The sequence below is a fragment of the Melospiza melodia genome, chromosome 4, assembly GCF_035770615.1.
Source record: "Melospiza melodia melodia isolate bMelMel2 chromosome 4, bMelMel2.pri, whole genome shotgun sequence".
Taxonomy (NCBI): domain Eukaryota; kingdom Metazoa; phylum Chordata; class Aves; order Passeriformes; family Passerellidae; genus Melospiza; species Melospiza melodia.
Genome location: NC_086197.1, coordinates 71,117,279 through 71,141,593, shown reverse-complemented (window position 1 = coordinate 71,141,593; position 24,315 = coordinate 71,117,279). Strand labels below are relative to the sequence as shown.

The 24,315-nt window shown below is 41.5% G+C and overlaps 1 protein-coding gene across 1 annotated transcript; it reads right to left on the bottom strand.

Moving 5' to 3' along the window:
• Positions 1-3,056: 3,056 nt before the first annotated feature.
• Positions 3,057-23,393, bottom strand: GNS (glucosamine (N-acetyl)-6-sulfatase). Its single transcript, XM_063155134.1, has 14 exons — positions 23,241-23,393; positions 22,661-22,720; positions 21,802-22,008; positions 20,664-20,729; positions 20,153-20,251; positions 17,694-17,861; positions 14,142-14,224; positions 12,680-12,798; positions 11,961-12,064; positions 11,517-11,618; positions 10,209-10,316; positions 9,431-9,541; positions 7,443-7,603; positions 3,057-6,629 (listed from the first exon to the last, which is right to left on the bottom strand). The coding sequence occupies exons 1-14, from the start codon at positions 23,391-23,393 to the stop codon at positions 6,554-6,556; spliced, it is 1,617 nt and encodes a 538-aa protein (XP_063011204.1). The 3' UTR covers positions 3,057-6,553.
• Between the last annotated feature and the right edge of the window lie 922 nt (positions 23,394-24,315).

Below are 24,315 nucleotides of genomic sequence, written 5' to 3'. Positions count from 1 at the left end.
GCACCTTCCTGTGCTATGTGCTAGCAAGGTGAGAGGTAATTCCAGAGTGTTCTTGTTTGCCTTTGTGCAAGCTGAAGTTAGAAGTGTTTTCAGTTGCAGCAGCGTAGGCCTGACAGGGACCCAGCCCAACACCCTGCACTGAGGCACCCAGTACTAGCAAATGGCTTCTCAAGCTGTTTCCTTCCTGCTTTCCTCAAAGGTGGTTTTTAAAAAATGTCTTTTTACTGCACTTTCTGTTCTCTACCTCTCCCTCTACAACTTTTGGAAAGGGCAGTGTTCACAACTGGAATTTTGAAGGTTTTTTAAAATCCAAGGATTATTCCTGCAATTGCCAAATCAAACATTTTATGATGCTGTGTAAAGCACTAACTTGGTGCTGTCTTTTCTTGTGTGCATTTTCCATATGAATAAGGATGTTACAGATAAGGTAGTTCTGTTTTGCCTTCACTTTACCATGAATACCAATGAGAGAAGTAGAGTGAAAAACTCCCTTCACTAACTGTAAACCTAAATATAGCATTGTGGCCTTGCACATAGCATGAGAGAAAATAGCATTACAAGTCTAAGATTCCTCTCTTTAAATACAGAATCTGGAATGTAATCAGAAATTTCAGCTGTTTCCTGCCTGTCTCAGGAGGAATTAGAATGGCAGTAGATTTTATGACACTGAAGTTCAGCCTCTTTGTTTTTTTCCCAGGCAAAGCTGTATTACAACACTGGCTCTGAAGCTCTCCCTTCAGTTAAACAGGTGCTTTCTGTATGCCAGTAATCCTGGACAGTTCTTTTAATCTAGACTTGTCAGATGATACTTCCAGAATCTGCCCTCTTTGCTCCTAACATTTTTCCATAGATGTGAGTGAGCAGATGTTAGACACTTCTGTATTTTTATCTGCTCTGGTTTGTCAAATGAGCACTCACAGTGAGAACTTGTGGGTTTCTAGTAATACTGGTGCAGAAGGGCAGCATAACTTGTACAGAGTATCTTCCAACACCCGTTGCCAAGTGCCAGCACTCATTTTTGAATGTAAACTAGGCTGAGTGAAAATGCAGGTCACATGGAAAGAACACAACATCTACCTTGGTTCAATCTATGTAAATAAAAGATGTATCAGAGGAACATTTCCAGGAAGTTAACAGACTTAACACTACAGGTGTGTTTTGTTGAACAGTAGGTCTAGGATAGGTCATGTGCATTGTGCTGCTTCAGAGCCTGGAGCAGCCCAAAGGCAGGAAGACACTCTTTTTAAAGGTGGGACTTAATTGCTGCTGGTGTTTTTTCTTTAATACTCTGCAGAGAAGCTTTTGAAGTTACTATACCATTTCAAAAGACCTGAAATACTTTTGTGAGGTTTTTGCCTTGGTAATTTGAACACTTCAAAAGCAGAGGAGAAAAACAGCTAAGCAGGTGTCCAGTAAAAAATGTAGCATGCCCTGTAGTGTCAGACTTATATGTTTTTGGTATTATTTTAAAACAGCACAGCTAAGCAAAACCACAACACACAGGTTTTTTGCTTAGGATTTCCATGTTGTAAGAGAAGATCTCTATGTTCTTGGTTTGGATCAGTCATTGTAATATTTTCCTTTCATCTACTGCCCATTTTAGTTAGCTGATAACAGAAGCTAACTTCTGTCCTGACAGAAGACTCGGGACCAAGGTAGCTCATGTGAACTCTGCTGGTGCTTTCACTGATTTTCATCAACAGCATGAGAATATCCCCATGAATCTTTAGTCTCATCCTTGATGCCTTTGCTCAACCCACAGGAATCTACAAAGTCATTCTTGCCAAGCAAGATCATGCAGCTGGCTTTTCCCTAGAACTTGCACAGGAAAAATGAGGAAGTGGGTGATAGAGTTGAGTTTTATGAAGTCCCTCTTATGAAGTCCATTTTTAGAAAATGGGTGGATTTTGGCAGCTGGAGTAAGTTCAAACAACTTCCAACACCTTGAGAAAGCAGATTACTCTCAGATTTGTGAGCAATTACTGGACCACAGCTCTAAACACAGTCTGGTAGATATCAAAATACTGACAGCTGAATCTGACTACAGCAACATCTGGAAAGGAATAGATTAGCACTGCCCTTTCTTTCTAATCATGGAATTCCCTTGCTCCATCCCTTGAATGGAGGCTGCATACTTCTTTTTCTAAAACAGGTGATTCCTTTAGCCTCATAACAGCAATTTTCTTCACAAATGTGGCTTGTTCTTAGAAATTAATGACAAGAAGATGTGGCAAGCTTCCATGACTGATGGTAGTGTCACTTGGGCTGTCAGTGATGGGAATGTCTAATACAGAGCTGCCCTTTCTTGTGGTGCTACAGTAAACTTTATAGTTTTCATAAGCTGGAACATCAAAAGAAAGCAAGCAATGTGCAGGCAGCCATTAAATATTTTTGTCTACTTAATGGAATACTGCTACCTCCCTGCTGAAGGAGAAATGAAACTGATACCACGTGGTTAAGCAGAACTACAAATAAAATGCAGAAATACATGTTTTAACAGCTTGTGAAAGCCTCAGACTTAAACAGGTTAAAGGTGTACCAAGTCACCACCTTCTACAGTTCAGGAAATGTATGTAGTATTTTTAAACAGAATCATCCAACAAACTCAGCTCTGTAACAGGGATTGAGGTGAAGAAGTAGCATGTATCTTACTGCTGGTCACAGTTCCCATTTTGGAAAAAGCCTCACATGGGATTTCAGTCTTCCTCTTTCCTGGGTCAGAACATATTACTCTTAATTATGAACAGCAGTTTCTCCATTGTGCTCTCTGTTTTCCATCTCTTCAACTACACCAGTTTCCAAGGAAATGCAAGCAAGTACAGGTTCTATTTCACTTTGTTCCTTCACCTCAGGGTTTCTTCCTGGGGTCAAGTAGTCAGGTGGTGTCCTGCTACACACTAACAAGATTCCCTGTGGCCATATGAAGTAGCCCATTATAGGCAGGAGGCAGTAAAGCAGAGGCTTTTAAGGGCTTATAAAATAGGAATTCAGCCATTACACACATGACACAGCTTATTCCTGTAGGAAAGTTTGACTCAAGCTCAGTAACAAAGATAGGAAGTTTGATAGGCAGTTTATTTTTTCTTTCTTCAAAAGTGCAGCAGTGAACAGGGTCCTCTGGAAGGGCACTTTCTAAACAGATGTTCAAAACAGCAGAAATATACTTACAACATGCTACAGCAAAGTATGCTCACATACAGAGAGACATACAAAGATAATTCATTTTAATTGAATCACAATAAATGACAGCTGTTTCATTATGTTCATACACTAATCAGCTTGATGAATCAGTCTCACATTTAACTTGATTGAAAAGGTATTATACCTGCTTTGGGTGTGTGTTTCCATGTACATGTTCCTGCTACAGCTTCATTCCCCAGAATGAAGAAGCCCAGTTTTCTGGGCCCACACTGGGTAAGCAGGTAGTGGCTGTATTCACTTATGCTGAAGTGATGATAATGAATGTTGGTTTAATTTATGGTAGCATAAGGAAGTTATTAATTGTATTTCTCCCTGTATAGTATCTACTTTACCAGATCAGATAATTAAAAAAAACACAGCTCTGCTTTTGATAATAATGGTTTTTTAAAAAAGTAAAAAACATGATCACATTTTATTTAAACTCAAATCTGTACCAGTAAGGCCCTTTATTTAAAACTCTGTACATTTAACATGAATGCCTTCCATGACCAGGTATAGATGCAGCCATGGTCAAATAACACATGAAAGGGAAAATCAGAAAGACCATTTAGTTTTCAAATAACTTAGTTGGGAATTAGATCTGGATAAGAGTCAAAGATCCTTCATAGTGGTTTTTTTAATTATCAAGTATAAGAATTAACACTGTTCATTTGTGGCTGTAAAAATACTCAGAATTAACTGCTTTATGGCAACAGACACAAGTGATAAAGTGCTCTAAAAGCAATGGAAGGCAGGCAGCTCTTGGTTCCTGTTCTTCCTTTAACTACATGCTTAACAATTTTCAAGACTTTATCAGAAGTGGGAGTGAATCAAATATTCTCCTAACCCATTAAGTAAGGACTGATTAATTTAATTCTGAATTTCAGTTTAATAGAACATTTACTACCTAGGCCAGAATTCAGGTATAGTGTGGTTCTCTGACAGTGAGTGTGTTAAATTACTGAGCCTTGCAATGAAATGCTTTACAGGTATGTGCAGACAGCAAGAGGATTAATTTGGGTAAAACATCTGGTCACTCATACTGAATAATCTGCATCAATTCTGTCAGCTTCCATATTACTAATTAGGCAAAAAATAAATTAATTCAAAAGAACATGTCCTTGTTAGGGCTTAAAATCACTTTAAGAAAAGACTGTATTAGAGTTACATTTCTGTACTCGTAACAAAGTTTTTTTTCTAATAAGGAGCAACAAAATGCACATTACTTGCACTGAAACTTAAGCAGAAACTTGATGTAGGACCCAGATTTGATAGGACTGATGAGGGTTTAATGTGCAGCAGCCCATGTATTTCACACTAGCCTCCACACAGCTACCAAAAGGAAGTTTAAACAAAGAACAGGTCTGAATTGCTAGAATTCTCCAAGCAAAACACTACCTACATAAGCTCAGTAAGAAAACCCTTGGGAGCATGAAGACAACTTTGGTTTGGTCGCTAGAGACAAAACAGTGTATAAAGGATAGTGATGGCCAATACTAACGCTTGAGAAACAAAAAGCAGGATAAAGCTACAGTTGTAGTTGAGAGAAAAAAAAAGTCCTGAGTTTTTGAAAGCATGTAAGGAGTCTGACTATCCAAAACCCTCTGCATTTATACAGATGCCTCAGCTGAAACATTACCTTTCAAGCTTTTTTTTTTCTTCCAAATATTTGGTCACTTCTGAGAGATTTAAAACAAAAGTTCTGTAAAAATCAAACCTGTAGACCACCGCAGAAGTTTGCAATTCTAAGCTACATTAAGGACTTCTGTGCCTCAGAACTAAAAGCCAAGAAAATTCAACTTATTTTATTGTAGCATTGCTTGTATCCAGTTGGTGGATCTGCACACTGGGGTATGCATCTTCACAGTTTAGAGTCATACTTTGTTGCCTACTTAATGATGATTTAAAATAATCATGCTCTCTACAGGGGTAAGAGATGTGAAATAACTGAACACTAAATAGTTTTGCTACAGTCTGTTTGATAAGGGAATGATTATCATGCCTGAAAACAGAGTTGATTTGCCCACAAGCAACACAACTTGTCTTGCAGAAGATCCATAATTCAGTGTTTCCAGATGGTGTTTTGCCAGTGAATCTATACAGAAGTTACATGGTAATGCAAGTTTATGTGTTTTTCAAGATTTAGAAAGATACTGAAGTTTGGGTGCACATGATGGCTGCATTTCAGATAAGCCTAATCAGAAGGCTGAAGAGACATCACCCTTTTGGAGGGAAACCAAGTGACTTCTGCCATGCAGACCTTTGGTGTGAAGGCCACTTTTTGAAGGTTCCAAGTAGTTAGGTCTCAATCAAAAAGCAACACTCTATGAAGCATTTAAACTGCCTAAAATAGCTCTTAGCCTAATGTCTAGTGAGCAATGATTCTATGATTTATTTTTACCTAGTTGCTTTCAAAATAATTTACCTTCAAGAATCTAATCAACATAAGAAGTTAGACAATTCAAGACATTTGGAGGTTACAAACAGATCACCTCTACTGCGGTACCCTGGTTGTTGGATTTTGTTTATTTTAGTATTACTTCTGTTTGTGTATTAAAACAGACTGAAGAGTTAGCTCAAAGCACAGGCACACTTACTTGAATTCTTGTTAGTATCAACAGTCTCTTAACTCACTAGGAAGTCAATCTAAAACCCTAAAAGGTTTTTCAGTAGTACACAGTAACCCAGCCTAGCATTTAAAACCAGGAGACTGAAATTACATTCTTGCTTGCAAGCTACCAAAGCTGTCCTACAAAATTCATTGGTCTCATCTCAAAGTGGTCTCATTGAAAGAGACTATTTAGTAGATGGATTTTAATTCTGTACAAGACACTTGCTACTCAGATCCTACACTTTTGACTAATGCCCTCCCTACTCTTTTGGGCTAGGTTGCTATTGTCCTTAACAGCCTGGAGCTCAATACAGGAAACCTATAATTAAGCACAGATTTTAAGAAGGTCTGTGACACTGAACATGGGTGAGCATTACTGTGCAATAGCACCTGCCTATCTAACCTGACTCAAATACACATTTACTTATTTTTTAGAACAAAATAAACTGTTCAGATTCATAGACATAGGTTCACCTCTGTGCTTGTGATATGAAAAGGTAATTGAAAGACAAAGGTGGTAATCAACGATCTGAGCAAGACTGATTAGCTGTATCTAACAATTTACAGTTAGAGTTCAGCTGTAAAATATATATATTGCACAAGGCAACCAGCTAAAGACAAGGGGTTTCCTTCCAAACAGGGTTTGAAAAGCCCATTAGAAGTCTTCCAGCTGTAATCAGCGAAAGTTAACAGAGACAGACCTGCTGCAGTCACTGGAGGAACTGGTTTGTGGGAGCCCATTGCAAGAGGCCCTTCAGGGTTTTACAAGAACTGTGCAGAAAACCTCCGAGCCCGCAGGCCGTGATTGCTGAACATGAGCCGTGGGTCAAACCTGTACCTGCAGAGAGGAACAGACAGGGTCAGGGTCAGCTGCTGGGCTTGCAGGGACCAGCACTTCCACAGGGCTTGGTGCTGGAAGAGCTCTGCTGCAAGGCTATGGGAGAAGCTGCTTCCTCAGCAGCACACAGCAGCGCTATTACAACAGATAAACTGTAACAACATGCAACCAAAAGCTGCGTCTCCAAGGAAATAAATCCTAGCTACAATGTAGGGGCAGCATAGGGGCATGTATAGCATCAAGCATTCAGGAGCTACATTCTAACAGAAAGCATTGCTGTCCCAAATGACAAACTTATGCAGCACTTTAAGGACACTCTAAGGACATTTTAAATACTGCTTTCAAAAGCTTTGGTGCAAATGACCAGTGACTGAGTTTTGAGGCACAAAGTGCTATTTACTTCCAACAGGTAATACAGACAGCTCAGGTCCTGCAGGAAACATTCCTGCATACAGCATCCCTAGGAACAATCAGAGCTAGTACTTGGAAAATATCTGCCTACAGAAACCAGCAGAACTTTTCCTGGTTTGCAGACAAACCTGAGGTCAGTCTCTTGACTATTCAAAATAGTTAAAGTGTACAATTGTGCTAAGTCAACAATGTCTGACAACATTAAAGTACCAGTATCAAATCATCAAAGTTATACATGGTAAGTTAAAATATAGATTAACCATTAAAAAATAGCAGCATCAAGAAAACATCTCTATTGAAAAGCCAGTATGTACATCACAAAAACCCTCTCTAAAGGCTGAATTTAAAAACTACATAGTTATATTTCAAAGTGTTACAGTAATGAAGTGTTACACTGCTTACCCTGGATCGAAGACACCTGGTGTGCGGCAGGTTGCTCCTGAGCAGGACTGCAGCATCATTAGTCGATAGTTCATCTTCTCTAGAATTTCTTGATCAATTGTTTTAGCAATGTTATTGATCTGGTGTGGATCTGCAGTCAAGTTATACACTTCCACAAACACCTGTAGAAGAAAGTTCCTGCACTGTATTAAGTCCTGAATGCTAATTAACAGACATATTATTTGGGAAGAACGCTTTATGGCAGCACACAGTCTCAGATGTTAGTCTGAACTCTGCTGCAGCAGCCCCACACATAAGCTGTGTTCAGCCATGCAGCTGCCTGGTCAAAGACAGGACAGTGTGCAAGCAAAGTTTTGCTGTAGCACAGTTTTGTTGGAAAAGTTTTTACTTTCACCTAAAGTACTCACCTGCCACAGCAGATTCTTTTCTAACATTTTCTTATGACTGTAAGACTACAGTAAGAGGCCTTGCCTAAGCTGGCAGTCTTTTCACTAATAGATGTCAAAACAACTTTATTTCATGACCACAACATCAACATTCTATACTCATTAGCTACTTAGAGCTATCATACCAAGACAGCTGTCTTAACTTCTTCATGTACAAAACAGCTGAATACAAGAATGCTACAGCCTCAAACAGAAAAAATTTATTCTGTGTGCATGTACTTTGAGTTTTGTCTGGAGGATTTTAGGGCAGACTTGTTTTTTGGTACATTAACTCTCTAGACACTTCTGTGGGACAAATACTGGTCAACAGTATCTCAAGAATTTAGCTGTGGTTTTGTCTGTGCTAGAGTACGAGGCCTGACTGCAGATGATACTGATAAAAACTGGCTGAGTTGTGTCTGACTCTGACAAAGACATATCAGACAGACTTTGGCCTTTTTCTTACAAGGTTCACAGCAAGGTTATAGAAGCCACATTGTTGCACCTTTCCCATGCTGTTGGTGTTATTCCACTAGCTCAGGTATGCAGAGTCACCCAAAAATGCCACAACCATACATTCTTAGTAGAAAAATCCCAAAGTGACATGAAGAGTACTATTGAGTCAACTCTGGAGACTACTTTTACAAAGAAATCCACGAGACTTGTTTAACTTGATCATCATTGTCAGAAAGGGGAAAACTGAAGTCCAGGGTCTGCTAATTGATATTTTGGTTTCCTGTACAGTTTTTGACACTTACTGCAAAAACATCTTGCGGGATTTCCTCCCCTGGCTTAAGCTGCTCATTGTAGACTAGCATACAACATGTTGTGTGGTACATGTTACTGGGCATACCTGCTGTTCATGCAGTGCCTGCACAGCTGCTGCCAGCACAGTTTGTTAGATCTGTGACCCAGCTGCCTCAAGCCCCACATGCTTGTTGGAGCAGCTGTGTGCAAACAAGCACAACTCAAGATCAGCCCCGTGACACACCACCTTTTGTACATACAGCACGTGCTCCCACAGAGAAACCTGAGCAGCCTCTGAACGGGGGACGTTGTGTCCCTTACACCCAAACTACTCGAGATAAGGTCAGAGACCTTTCCCACAGTTGTAACTTCACCACTGTTTTTGCCAGACAAACAAGGAAATAATAGGTAAGAAATTATTAACCTGGAATTTCAGGTCTTTCCAAGTAAAAGAGTTGAACACTGTACCTCTGCTGTGTTTATGGTATCAGAAAATATTTGTTGCTTAAAAGAGACTGCTACATGGAGCTAGGCTAAGAGAGAGAACTGAAACCAGCCCAGCACAGCTCCCTGTGAGGCTGTTAGGTGATACCAGAAAGTGATAATCACAGTTTAGGCCTCACTCCCCTCCCACACCCTTTTTCCCCCTTCTTCCCAAAACCCTGTAGTTCAACTACAGTTTTGGTCAAACATTCACAATAGGAGATAAGTGCTTGAGTGTTTATCCTGCAAGCAATGGCAGTCAGCCTTGAGAGCTGATAAGAGTGCAGACAGAGCCAGGCTGTGCACAGCTGACATGTAGTCAGACAGACTTACCTCCCGGTCATCAAACTCACAGTACTGCAGGTCCCAGGCAGCTGACAGGGTCCTTACACAGGCGTACGTGTTGTTATAGGAATCCTCACACACACAGTCTGGGAAGCAGTGCTGTGAGGCAAGCAGCAAACAAAAACTTCAGGGCAGAAGATGAACCTTTCCTAGAGTCTGTACCAGCTCATGCTAACTGCAGCTAGCATGAACACCCAGATCTTAATTTAGCACGTGCAAATTTCCACTGGGGATTTTAAGCAAAAACTCAGTGTTGTTATTAAACTCACCATGACTAAGTGCATTTTGTCTGGGAAACAAATGTACATACACAGGAGAGAACAGTACAACACACTACTGAAGACAGCACCAATGGAATGCTTTACTTTAGTAAAGCAAAGCAAACTGCTTCAATTTAGAGAGTAACTAGTGACTTAATAATCACAAACAAGAATTGTGCAATTGTGCAGGTACTGAAAGTTTAGAAAGAACATTATGTCATTGTCACACACTTGACTTAAGTCCACACCTTCATGCATCAGTCTCCAGCCCTGAGGCTCCATAGATTCCCACTGAAAGGGTTTTTGTGATCTCTCTGGTCATATGGACATGCCAGTTCCACATGGCTGGACATCTCCTTCCAATTGTGAAATGCTGCACGGGAGCTACAGAGCTGGCTCCTACTTACCAACACACTGGGAGCTTCCATGCAGAACCAGGTTAGCCCACACAAACAGGTTTAATTCAGCAGCTAGTCCCTAATATTAACAGATCTTGTCTTACTTACTGTGACTCCAGGTCCTAGGCCAGGACAGGTAGGATCACTGCCATTGTATCCTTCTCCTTGGTACTCCACCAAGAAGTCTGATCTCCACGTGACATTTTTGTCTCCTCTCTACAAGAGGTTAACACAACTTAGTATCTACTGTAATGTGAAATAGAAAAAGTTCTCCATGCTTGGAATAACACTAACACTGTCCACTGCTTACTAGGCAGTATCAGTCCTAAATAATTAGCTTGAGGTTAGAAGGTCTTGTGTAACTGAAAGACAGGGATTAAACCAAAAATATTAGTACACCTTCCTGTGAGGGTTTAAAATACTATCTTCAATTTGTAAAGATCATGCAGTAATACCAAGTAGGAGCCACATGACCAAATACTACTATCCTACAGACAAGATCCCTGCAACAAGGCTGTTTCCCTTTGATTTGTATCACATTACCACAACAGATGGAAAAAAGATACCCTTGGCAAAAAACCAACCAAGCAAAAAAAGAAACAGCTTTAAGAAACAACTAGGTTTTAAGCTGGTCTATTTGTAGCTGCATTTTAAAAGACAGAGGAAGATGAAAGTTTACAGTTAATATACAGCACCACCACAGGCATATGCAGCAAAACATGAGTTTCAAATTTGATTCCACCAGAGTTTAGAACAGGTGCCTTTTACCTGCTTCTGTCTAAAGAACAGCTTAAGGTTTGGATACAAGGTTTAAAGAGCAAAGCACCATTTGAAGTCTGGATGATCTTTCCAAGCTTACTTTCCAAGTAAGCTGCCTTCAATTTATAGACTAAATTTAATTAAAATTAAACAGATCACCTGCAAGCAGCTTTATTTAAATAGGCTTCTGCTCACCTATTAAAAAGGTCAAGTTTACTTTATAAAACCATATGCACTCTTCTAGAGTTTGGCAGGAAACACCAGTTCTACTGAAAATGGAGTCAAACCAAAGATTTAATGAGAACAGTGTTTTTCTCCTATTCCTATGCTGAGAAAAGCTAAGGAAAAGGGGAAGGAGAATGCAAGATGGAAACAAAACACAGGCTTCAAAACAGGAATTATTACAAATGTGAGAATTATCCAAAGGATGACACAACTTTCTATTAGAATATGACCACAAAGTTTTAGCACTTATGAAAATATATCTGCATTGAAACATACCTACTTTTTTTACTCAGCTATGAGCATCCCACTTGAAAACAACATCAAAGGAAGAATGTGGGTTATGAGACAACCTAATCTATCAAAGGAAGTAGCAGTGACTTTGAAGAATTACCCCTGCAAGAACTACAGGTTACTACCCCTGTCCCTACTTACCAACAGTGGCAACAGTGACATCCCATCCATCTGGGTCTTATTCAAGTCATATCCCGCAATATCCAGAATAGTGGGACCCAAATCAATATTTGCAACAAGCATCTGCAGGATGAGAAGAATTTAACTTCAGAAGTTCAAAGCCTATTTTAAACACTACCTAATTTCATTTTTATGGGCTAATGAACCCCGTAACATTGAAAAGCAGTGGTAGGGAATTTGGAAAGTGAGTTCAAAATTAGTTTGCTTTTGTGGCCTTCCATGGCTTTATTTGATTCAAGAAGGAACAGACAGCTTTTTTGTGAGGAGGCCTTTGCACTTTCTTCCACTCTGTGTACTTCATTTTATGGATACATATGTATGCAGGGCAACAAATCAGCAGCTAAAGTGGTAACTGTGAAACAACATTAAAAATAAATCTCTACTGGGATTTCACTTTTTTCTTACCTTGTTTGTCTGATTTGGTTTTATCCCTGGTCCTCGAACAAGCAATGGAACTTTGATATCAAACTCATAGAGCTGCCGTTTGTCTATTGGCAAGGAAAACTGGCCTAAACAAGAGAAGATGGAAAAGTTAAATGGCTTTTTGATTACATTATCAGCCTTGTGTTACTGTAGTGTGGTTTGGGTTGGAAGGGACCTTACAAAGATCATCTAGTTCCACCCCCTCTGTTACGGGCACATTATTACCACCAGCCCATTTTTAAAGAAGAGAGGTTGTTAACCTGAACTATATTAATAAATTGGAGGACAGCAGAGATAACTTCAAAGTATAAGCCATATCTTACAAAGCTTAACAGCTCAGATACTGCACTTGTACAACACGATACAGAGCAGTCTTTGACATATTTTTACTGGATAACCCTCTTATACCAACTCTTCCAAAAGAACACAGAGACCTTTCCTTTATTTCTGTCCTAATTTTATGCATACCAGGATACACTGGTAGAAATTAATGCTGAAATCCACAACAAAAAAACCCCCAAAAAATAACAATAAAATCCCAAGCACCCCACACTGCAACCCCAGATTGTTTCGCAATTCAAATCAATACTTCTGACATCTATAACTTTCCACAGCTGCTGTTCCCATTTTCTGGAGTGGTCATGAGGGTGAAAGGTTATGCAATTCCTCTACAAATAAGCAGTAAGCAGTGAAAATCTTACCAGTGTGGTAGCCATTGTCTGATGTGTAAAAGATGTATGTGTTGTCTAACTCTCCATTCACTTCCAATTTCTTCACGAGTTTCTCTATCAGGTCATCTACTGACAGCAGAGTTTGCCACCTATACAGAAACAAAGTACTTCACATTTGAGTGTGAACAATTTGGAATAACCCTGACTGCAAGTAGGACACTTATACCCTGCTTCCAGTCAGCAGCATATGCACTGTAAGTGAATTATTTTGTTTACAAATTCTGAAAACAAGCTTCATAGACTACTACACTATTTTAAAAGCTGCAATAAAGATAGAAATACAATGTTTGTCCTCAGTTCTTTTTGATTTCTGTAGTGTCTGTGAAAGACATCAAAATGCTGATTACTCCTTATCTGGGCACAGTGAAGACCAACCTTGAAGCATCATAGTAAAAAAAAGTCAGTTATCTCCTGCAAGGTCAATTGTTATTAGTTCTTTATATGTAGTTTAATATTAAAATGAAAATCAACCACGAATTTAGTTGTCTTTATGGGATCCTTTCTGCTTGAAAACTGTACCAGCTGTTTTGTACTACTCATGTAATGTTAGGGTCCATTATTTCAGTGTATCTAAAGCCTTCAACTTCCACAAGTTCTTTTCATTTTCATGGGATTTGCTGCTAAGAAAAGTGATTGCTTCCACCACTCTCTACAGACTAGTATCAGGCTGAATTAAGTACAGCTATTCAAATCTTGGATTCTGCTGTTTCTCAGCTTAAAATGCTGCTGCATAATTTTCACCTTCATGCTTTATAAAGCAAAAGTCTGAAAAATCTTGGGTTTCCATCTCCAAAGTCACAAGATAATGCCTGGTAACAGCTCAAAACAAAGATCAACACTTTAGGTAATGTTTGTTTCAAAGCATTTAAAGAAAGCATCTGTGGTGCAAACAAGTACCCTTGCTCTTTATTAAAAAAGGGAACAAGTCATGTCTGCACATTATTCACCACATCCCCTTTATAAAAAGGAATCTAGCACCTCGCCTGGCCAGTCAGGCATTCCCACATACAGACTGAGAGACAAGATTAATAAATCAGATTAGCTGGCAGACAGATCAACTACATTTGATGTACATCATGCAAGAAACTGGAATTAAGTGAAGTAGAAGGTAAGGCCATTTTTAAATAAAACCCTGTGGTGGACTGAAAGAAAAGCAATAGAGAGCTCAGGTGCAATTGGTCTTTTTTATGACAAATAATGGCAGCATTTGTGAACATGGTATTTCTGAAGCCAAAGTTTATTTGCAAAATGTAAACAAAGTCATGAGGTCTTCTGAGACAAGTGCCAGAGAACTATTAGGGGTAATCTGATATCAACTGTTATTAGAGGTAATCTGATATCAATTGTCAGACTTACTACAGTTTTTTTTAAAAATCCACACCTTATAAATTCTGATTAGAAACCTTAAGCAACAGGTAAGAAAAATTCTTACCGCTTTCTGTAAGCATCATCAAGAAACTGTATTGAAGAGTTGCTCATTGGAGTCTTTGCTTGTCGAATTAACCAGTGCTTGTTCTAAAAAAACCAAATAAAACAACAAAGATTAGAGTATGGGAGAAGTATCAGGTTTTAAGCCTTTCTTAGAGCAATTACAAAAACAATTCCTGTGAAAAAGTCAGGCAATGGTATCAAACTGACCTGACTTCGGTTTTCCCTGTTGGTTCATGTAAAAACTAACTTTCAAGATTAAGATACAGTACAGCTCCATTATGCTTAGCCCTTGATGTGAAGAAAACAAATGTGGATTTTTTCAAAGCAGTTCAGGGAAGAAAACTGTGAAAGGATCTAGGGAAGCTCTCTCAGAGGTAAAAGTGTGATCGTGTAAGACAGATCTGAGGAAAACAATATGAAGCATTGAGCATCATTGTAAGATTGGACTTGGTTGTCAGAAGTGAGGTACTTTTGGGACCAAAATTGGTGAGCATCTCAACAGGTAGCAAGGTGGGCAAAAGCTCCTGCACCCAAAGCAATTAAAATTACCTAAGTTATAAACAGGTCAGTTAAAATATCTAACAGTGCCACTATCAGATCCTTGGCAGTCTAAGAAATCAGGGCTGGTAACTACTGAATGAAACAGAACATTATTTTATTTAGATTTTGAATGCAAAACAAGAGCATTTCTTTAGATGCAGCATCATGGATTCTTCCAGATGTATTCCCAACTTTTAGAAACTGCTCCTTTCTTTCTTTCCTCACCTACACCCCCCAAAGTAATGGAGATGAAGTAATTCATATAAAAAGTGATACTTCCACACTGAAGGACTAGTCTGAGCTGGGTCACCTGCTGTACAAATACATGGGAAGGTCTGTTGTGAACAACCTGAAAGTTAGTATTAGTGGGGATCAGAACAAAGAGAACAGTCATGTCAGGGCAGCTTTACATTTTTCATTTAGTAGGTCAGAGATGACCCACTCATTACCCTCAGCTTAAAGCTGTATTTAGGTGGTCACTCCTCTGTGTAGAGCCTCTTGTTACGCAATTTCCCTCCTGTCACAAGCAAATGACTGAAGGGCTCAGGCTTTAGGGACTCACAACAAAGTGACTCATATAAGTTCCCTGTTTTCTGCTCTTGACTACCGAAAGAAAGATTTTTGGCATGGAGACTTAATACTGTATCCAGTTTACTTTAATCTGCTGCATTCAGCTGTTTCTTTTATAGGAGTTGTAAAACAATTCTCTGGAGAGACACAGTTGATCTCAGCTGAGAGAGGAAAAGGTAAGGAAATACAGCACAAAACCTACCTTCAGCTAAGCAGAAGTTCTTCAGAGAACAAAGGAGCTGGCAACATCACCAGTGCACCAGCTCCCTTCACAAGGGCTATGCTTAGGAGAGGAGCTTCATAAAGCACAACCACACAAGTAGCTCAGGCAGGATAAGCAACCTAGTGCAGCAGAATCCTCCCTTGGAGTATTTTATTCTTCTTACCTTTCTCTGAAGCTTCAAAAACTTCACACAGCACTCCACACCTCTGTGGATTTCAATAAACTTCACACTTACTCAGAGTTCTCAAATCTGCTTCCCTGTCATGTCTCTTTCAGCACTTATATATAAAGCAATCCACCAATCCTGCAGCCTCCCTAAGCTCCATTCTTGGAGAAATTTTAGGAGACTGAGACAATATACAGTGTGTTGCAAGAATCAGAACACAACTGTACTTTGATGCAGGAAAAGCAAGGCCTGCAAGAGAGATACCCAACACATATCTTGAACAACTTCTCTTTTAGAACAGCTTAGATAAAACTCATCTGGTCTATTAATAATTCTGCTTGGGAATCCAAGCTGCTGATCATTTCTTACCATTTCTAGCTGAGGATCCAAAGCAGAAGTTAAACTCAGACTCTGACCAATGACATATACAAGAGTTTAATTCCTACTTTCCATGCTGAGATTCTGCCTAAATGGTTCCTCTTAGTAGCTCTTGCCCACATCCAGTACAAGGAAGTGGGGCAACATTTCTTTAGGAGTCAAGACTAATCCAACACTGTCAAGCAAGCATTACAACATCAGTGAGGGTCTGAGCCTATTTCCATGTTTACTGCTACTGTAGCAATCATGCTTGCCCTAGAGAACAGTACAGCTCTAGAAAACACTGAAGTTCCAAGAAGATTTAAGCTTCAAGGCCACAACGCTGCCAGCTGCAGAAACACACATTAGCTGTGTCTAGGAAGGAAGGTAATGCTAGTCTGTTCCTCCAGTAAAACTGCTGTATCCACAGATACCAACTGCCAAACATTAAGTCCAGCATTTTGTTCTGTGTTATACAGACACAGGCAGAGCTTTTACATCACAAAAGGGAACTCCACAGTGCATATTTTGCTAGCTGCTGACTTCACTGGTCAAGTTATTTCTAAATCATTACTTTAAAAGCGCTTTATTACAGTAATGGAGTCTTAAGACAAAATCTGGAATCCCTTTATGGAAGAAAAAAAAACCTCAATCTGATTCCCACTCTCTAGTTCAAAATGAAAAAGATTGGGCTAAAATATTTGTTATTGCCTGCAGCCCTTTTCTGTCCTTTCATTCATGTTTTTCTATCATACTGATGAGCACACGGTCATTTTGCAAGCTAGAGTCCTCAGCTAAAAACAAGTCTCATTCTGTACTACAGGAGTCACAGTGACCTGAGGTATGATTGGGCTCCTGATAGGCATTTAGGCAACATTATCTCAGTCTTAAGATAAGAAGCAAATCTTGAAGCTAAACAAATGAACACTGAACAGGAATGTGTTCTATATTTTAAATTACTTGAATCAAAAATACAAAACTTCTGTAAGTTTTCACCAAATTAACTGCTTGAGAAGTTCACACACTGGCAGAGTAAGTTGCAGCAGATTAGTCTGAACTAGACCATATCTGGCCATATTTGCCAGCAGTAGAAGGTACTGCCCTGTCACAAGGATGTCTGAATTTGTAACACTAGGTTATTTTAGCAAACAAGTTCTCAAAGCACTCACTAACCCTGGGCCCTATGGTTCATGATTCCAGAGTCCTCTGATTAACCTGACATGCTCCCACCTTGGGGAAGCTTTGCCATGAGCTCAAGGAATGGACTGCCCCCATCCATAAGCAGATGTGCGAAAGAAGAAAGGGCTCTTGCCATTTTTCACCCAAGCCTTTCAGTAGCACATTACCTATGCCTGCCCCTGAATATACCAAGAGCAATCCTAATCAATTTTTAAGAGCTTCAAAAGAGTCTAGAAACAGGTCACAGAATTCACTTTTTGTCTTTATCAATCATAATTCCATTGTACTACCATATCACTTTTGCCACTATGTTGTTTTTTTACAAGACATTAGCGTGCAAATATCTCAAAGTCACAACAAATTTATCTGACCCTGACACACACCGATTTAACACGACTGAACAACCAGTAAGTAGTCATAGTACTCGCCCATTCTAATCTAACATGCAAGTCAGGGCCACTGCCTTCTGCTCTCACAAACTAGAATAAACCCACACAGGTTCTTGCTAGTTAGCTTACCTTGCCATGAATATTAAAATTGCTGTTTCTTGGTGCACTGACATTCTGAAAGCTCTTTGTATACTGTGGAGCAGGCGTCCAAGGGGAGTGCGGTGCTGGGGTTGCAATCATCATAAAGAAGGGCTCAAAATTAGATTTGTACTCCAAGAAGTCCAATGACATGTTGGCCTGTGAACAGTGTTGTTTGAGAAGAAAAGTCATGCCTCAGAGGAAAAGAGCAACTATTTGACAAATCTAAACTAGACATTCATAACTTATTTAGAGCTCGGTAATACTGCAAACATTTAAACTACTTCAAAAACTTACTGCTTGCTCACCTACTGCTGTCTAGAACAGCAGTTCATAATAAAAATAACCCCAAGTGGCTCATGTGAAACAAATCATTTTTCTCACATCTTCAAATGACTTTCTACTTCAGACCCTTGCATGAATTAGACCTGGAAAGCTCATCAGAAGTTTGGGCCTATTCCAAGTACAACAAAATCCACCCATACTCTGGTTTAATCAAGTAAAATCACAGCTTTCTTCAACACAGTCCAAATCTGAGACTTTAGGATGCCATCTCCCATCTGACAGATCCCAGTTTAAGAGCTTCAGCTTTCTTGAGAAATAGCAATAGTTCTGAAAAAAAAAATTTTTCAGCCCCACTGTTTATAGCCTATGCTCATTCTACAGCAAGCTGCAAGATTACAAGGGTTGAAAACAGGAGGTCTGGTGAAGAACAGAGCCAAAATGCACTCACACCACTGTACTTTCATTTTTGTTTCAGCCTATACACAATTTCAAGGAGCAAGTCAAAAGAAATTGCAAGTTCCATTTTCACTTCCCCAGGTCAGCCTTTAAAATTACAGCTTCAAAGGTATTACTTGTAGATGAGTTCTTCAGTATTCAAATCTTGCAACATTTTTTTTCCTGCCTGATTAGTACACCCCATTTTGGATAACCTTTTCTTTCTCTAGGAAAAAAACAATACACCAGGAATTCCCCTCTTCCTTCCTTCTAAATTTAGCATCTAAGCAACAAGGGCTCAACTTCAGTTATACGTCAGCAGAGTCAAGGAAGGATAAGAACCATTCAGAAACTCATAGCGTGGCCAACTTTGATTTCATTAGGAGCTTAAACAGCAACATGTGAGAAGTGCAGTAAAAAGATTCAGGTGTTTGGGTGCTTAATACCAGACTCAAATACCCAGGTGCCCTTATACAAGAAAGCTTGAGCATCACAACAGAGGAACTTTGCATAAGCAATTTATTCCTATGCACTGCCCAGCAAATGAATTGAACACTGTCTCTGGAATGCTGGTTACATGTTTGGTAACTACAGGAAGAAAGTAACACACTGAAAATTGTGATACACTGCTGTATCAATAGGTAACATACCACAAATAAGCAGTTTATGCAACAATGACCTGTTGGACAAAATGCTTACGAGCTGCTGGAAGGATCAAAAAAACCCAGTACAATGCCTGTAATAGGATAGTCTCACTTCTGGCTTATCAATTCCAATCTAGCTTTAGACAATGTAAATCTAAATTTAATCAGACAGCTGTTCAGAACCCTAAGAAACATCAATCAGTGCTGTTGCTAGTAAGCAGCTGTCTATATCTGAGCCCCCAGTGGAATTAAACTCCTCAGGATGCCAATGAAACACTACAAGACTGGAGGAGGAGACGTATCTAGAGAAGCATTTTAGTGAGTTTTACTATACACTGTAACCCAGTACCAACTGTACACTGTAACAGCACATCAAATTGTGACTCCTGCTTGGCAGACAGGGGGACAATCCCCCCTCCCCCCAGCCCCTTGCCAAACAGGGCCTTAAGAGAGCTAAAGTAACTCTTCCATCCTTCCTTAAAGGATCTGACATCTTTGTTACCTGCCTTTATTTTATGCAGATAAAGAGGCTAAAACCTCCCCTGATGAGCTACACATTGCCCTCAGATACAAAGAAGGACTGATTAAGCTTTAATATTTACAATATTTACAACTTATCAGACTGATGGAGTTGGAGACCACAAGATACTAACACATCATAATACCTAAGAAACAAAACACGGTGTGAAGTTTATTTTTACATGCTTCCTACTGAAATCCTGGCCCAGTTAATCTGTTACAGAAGTTGCATATTATAATGAAACCTAACCTTGTATAAAGTAATTTAAATCTCTGCCTACCTGTTTCTCCTGCAGCACAGCAGTCAGTATTAACTCCTCAGTGAGGCTATTGGCTAGCAAATGGCTGGAACCCCTTTCCTCTGCACAGCTCAAACATAAGCCTGTCATTTTTAAATATACTCGGTCTTGCTTTGCTGATAAATGCCACGCACCCTCACAACAGTACAATTGTCCATTTGTAAATTAATACAGCCTAAGAAATTATCTCAGCCTTTCCCAAGTCCCCAACATGAGGCATTATTTGGTCATAAGCAGTTTCTGTACCACACAGTGCAAAATTTCTTACCAGTACATCTGTCAGATAATCTACACTGTAGTTCTCACCATGCCTTCGTGCTTTGCCATTTACTGAGAGAGTATAGTTGTAGTACTTTGAATTTTTCTCCTGTGAAAAAGTGACAGAGATACTTATTCAAAGCAACATGTACATTGATTACTTGAAAAAACCCAAATTAATTGCCCCAGAGCATTTGTCAAATAGATTATGAGCACCTGCCATAAGGACACTGCAAAAATTCTCAGAAGTGGTCTCCACCAACAAAGCTGGCTTTAGGGCTATCTCACACTGCTCTGGCTTTACAAATGGCTTTCTTTTCTCCAGGCACTCAATAAGAGTACCCCTTGTAAAAGCCACAGATCAAATGTACAATTAAGGATAAAGGGAAAGAAAATTTTCATTAAATCATTAGATGTTCTTTTCCTGCTCTTTCATGACTAGCAAAGATAGAACATGAGTTGGATTATAAAGCAACCAAAATGAAGTTGTTAAAAAAAAAAAAAAAGAAAAAGTCACATACCAAAGCGTACCAAAAACTCCATCCAGGAGGGACATGACCTACTCCCCCTGCATCTTCTGCTCCATACTGAAAAAAGAGAGAACATGACTCACAGTTTCAATTATGATGAATCAAAGCTAGACATTATGTTTCATATTCATGTGCTTTATTCAACACCATGTCAAGCCAAATTCAATTTCAGAATCTGGAAAACCACATATATATGCATATAAAAACACATGGAGGGCCTATTAAAGAAACCAGGGTTCAATAACTAGACAGTAATTGAAAACTTAGCAATCATCAGTAAAATTTAAATGTTACTCCCTGCTCCATTCTGCATGTGAAAACATGCAGAAATCCTGGAGAACATAGTGTACATATCAAATAATGAGCAGTGATCAAAACATCCATGTGACAAGACACTTGCAGGCTTTGTGATAACAGTTCACAAGACACTAAAGAGAATTCCACACAGACCAACAGCTTCCTTCATCCTCCCCCAGGAGGGGTAGGAACTTCAAGTAATGTCACTTCAGTGCCAAATAATCTACAACAACTAGCCTTTAAGATAGCAAAATAGGGAAAGTAGCTGCTGAGTCAGTGCCAAACTCAAAACAGAGAGTGCCTTAGAGCAACACAAGGGGTTTTCTCAGGGCAGCCCTCTCCAATCTACATGGCTCCCCTAACTGCAGGCATGAGAGACTCTGCTGAGTCAAGGGATGCTCAGAGGAAGCCAGCTGAGTTTCCCTTCCCCTTGCTGCCTCAGGAACATCAGCAAACACAAATCCGTGTGTGCTGTGAAGATTCATGTTCCATTGCTTTATTGTGAAGATTCATCTTCCATTGCTTTATTGTGAAGATTCATGTCCCATTGCTTTATTATACCACCGTTTCCCAGCATGAGATGCAAAGCAAACATGCTGTTAAGAACCCTGTAGCTCATACAGCTCCTAATCCAATTTCATCACACAAGAGGAACACACAGCCTTACAGCTTTCAGTGCTGAATTTTACATCTTACTATGAACTCCTAGAAACTATATCCTCGTTCAAAAAACAAAAAGCCTAAAGCACACGTATACAAGTGAACATTTGCCTCAGTGAACACTTGACTCTTACAACAAACCACAAAAAAACCAAAAAAAACCCCCAAATACCTCATTTAAGTACTTTCCAGCAAAGAATGTTTGATAACCACACATAGCTTTGAGCAGTGCTGGGAAGGTGTATGGTTCTTGAATCTTCTGCCACAACTTGCTGCTACAGTTCCCTTCCAGAGTGTTATTGACGACATGATGGTTATGTGGATATTTTCCTGTTAGAATGCTAGCTCGACTGGGACAGCAAAGTGCACTGGGGACATACTGGAAAAACAGAATGAGGAGATTTAAGACTTGGATATTAAAACAATTTTATGCCAAAATTTACAGTTTTTAAATATCAGCTAACAGGTTGATTAATATATTAAACAGTCAAACCCACTTCTTTCTGGACACCCAGAATTATATATTCAGTATTTTCACTAGTAAAAAACTGCACATGAAACCAATTTCAGGCCTCTGTAGCACATGCCCTTCAACTTCTCACCACCAGACTGGACATGGTTTTCGTTAAGGCAAGAACCCACTAAAATACTGATTGTTGACTCACTCCATTATTTTAGCCATGGAGGTACACTAGAATAGGAAAAGAGTGAAGTGACTTTTCATTTTGCATGAAGCTGATGAAAGTTTTGAGCAGCTTCTTTTAATATTCAGACCACGCAGTTTTACTTTACAGATTAAGGAAGTGAGCACAAGTGCTTTCAGAAAGTGAAACTACAGATTTTGAACATCCCCTTAAGTTATATTCATTTGAGACCTAAAAGTAGGTAGCAATTGAGTTTTAAAAACCTCACATCCATATCTACAGGTTTCATAAAGCTGATAGCATTTTTTAAGATCTCAGATGACCTATGATACAAAATACATAAAGGCACACGCCTCAGAAGTTCAGAGCGTTCATGCAAACACTTACTGCATTTACGAAGGTTATTCCCATCTGGGCAATAAGAGCGTTAGTCTTCTTTAGGGGGGTCTGAAAGGAAAGCACCAAAAAGGTATCAGCTAAAAATGCAAGGATGCCAGGCGAAGCCAGGGACTTGAAGCAGGCTGCCTGGAAAAAGGCCCAACACCACAGGTTTTAGGAACAACCCCGGCAAGACACTAAGAGTGCCCTTTCCTTCTCGCTAGGGCCTGGCGTGGCCACAGCGATTGCACAAGCGGGCCCAAGTGTGGAGTGTTTACGGGAATACCTATCTGCAGCGGCCGTTCCAGGGAGGCCCCGGCCCCCCGAGCCCCGCGGCCCCGCAGAGCGGCTCATCCCACCCGTGCCAGCCCCGCCGCGACGCTCCTTCCGCGGGGCTGCTCGGCCCGAGGCCGCAGCGAGCCCCTGCCCGGCTCCGGGCTGGGCCCAGCGCGACCCCGAGCGACCCTCGCCCACACCGCGCCCGCCGTGCTCGGTGTCGCCGTCCGACAGCCCGGTACGCGACCCGGGCGGGCGGCGAGCCCCCCTCGCCACACAGCCGCCAGCCCCGCGCCCCCCGCCGCAGGGTTACCATGCCGCCCAGGCAGACGTCCTGGTCATCGGTGAGGATAAGCACCACGTTGGGCCTCCGCGCCTGCCGGACTGCCCGCGCCGGGCCGAGCAGCAGCAGCGCGGCCAGCGGCAGCGCCCGGAGCAGCGCGGCGGGGGACATGGCGGGGGACATGGCGGGGCCGGGCGGGTCGGGGCCGCCACAGGCGCGGAGCGGCCGCGGAGCCGGAGCAGCAGCAGCGCGCGGGCCCGCCCCGCCCCCGGCATATGACCCGGGAGCGCGGGGGGCGGGGTCACGTGGCCCGGGCGGCAGCAGCGGCCCCGCCCCAAGCCCCGCCCCCGCGCGGAGGCGCTTCCCGAGCGTGAGCGCCGCGCCGCCAGGGCTGGGGAAACACCCACGGGAGGCGTGCCGGCAGGACACGGGCAGCTCCTCTGGCAGGAGAATGGGCATCTCAGCCGAGCCATAGGGCGAGAGGCAACGGGCTGAGGCTGATGCACAGGAAGTTCCACCTGAACATGAGGAAGAGTTTCTTTACTGTGCTGGTGACTGTGCACTGGAGCAGGTTGCCCAAAGAGGTTGTGGAGTCTCGCTCACTGCAGACACTGAAGAACTGGCGGGACGCAGTCCTGTGCAATGTGCTCCGGATAACCCTGCCTGAGCAGGGAGGTTGGAGCACTCAGCCTTGCCCATTCCTGAGCTGAATTAGTCGCGGCTTTTACGCGTGTGGCCAGGCCTCCCTGCACCGCCACCGGTGCCGCAGCCAGAGCCCGGCTCTGGCGGCCGTGCGGACCCCGCCATCCGCTCCGGGTTGCAGGCGGTGTCGCGGGGACCGGCCGCAGCGCAGGTACTGAATTACTGCCAAAACCGGGCCGCCCCTCCAGCGGGGGAGCAGGAGCAGGACGGCGGGCAGGACGGCGGTGAGCTCCGCCGCAGCCGCACGGTGCACGGGTACCGCGCCAGGTGTCACCGCGCCCGGTGTCACCGCCCCGAGGCGGAGCGCGGTCCCGCCCCTCGGCAGGTGCAGCGCCCCCGCCCCGGCCGCTACCACGGTGCGCGGGGAGGGAGCGAAGCCGGGCGCTCCCGCCTGGGCTCTCCG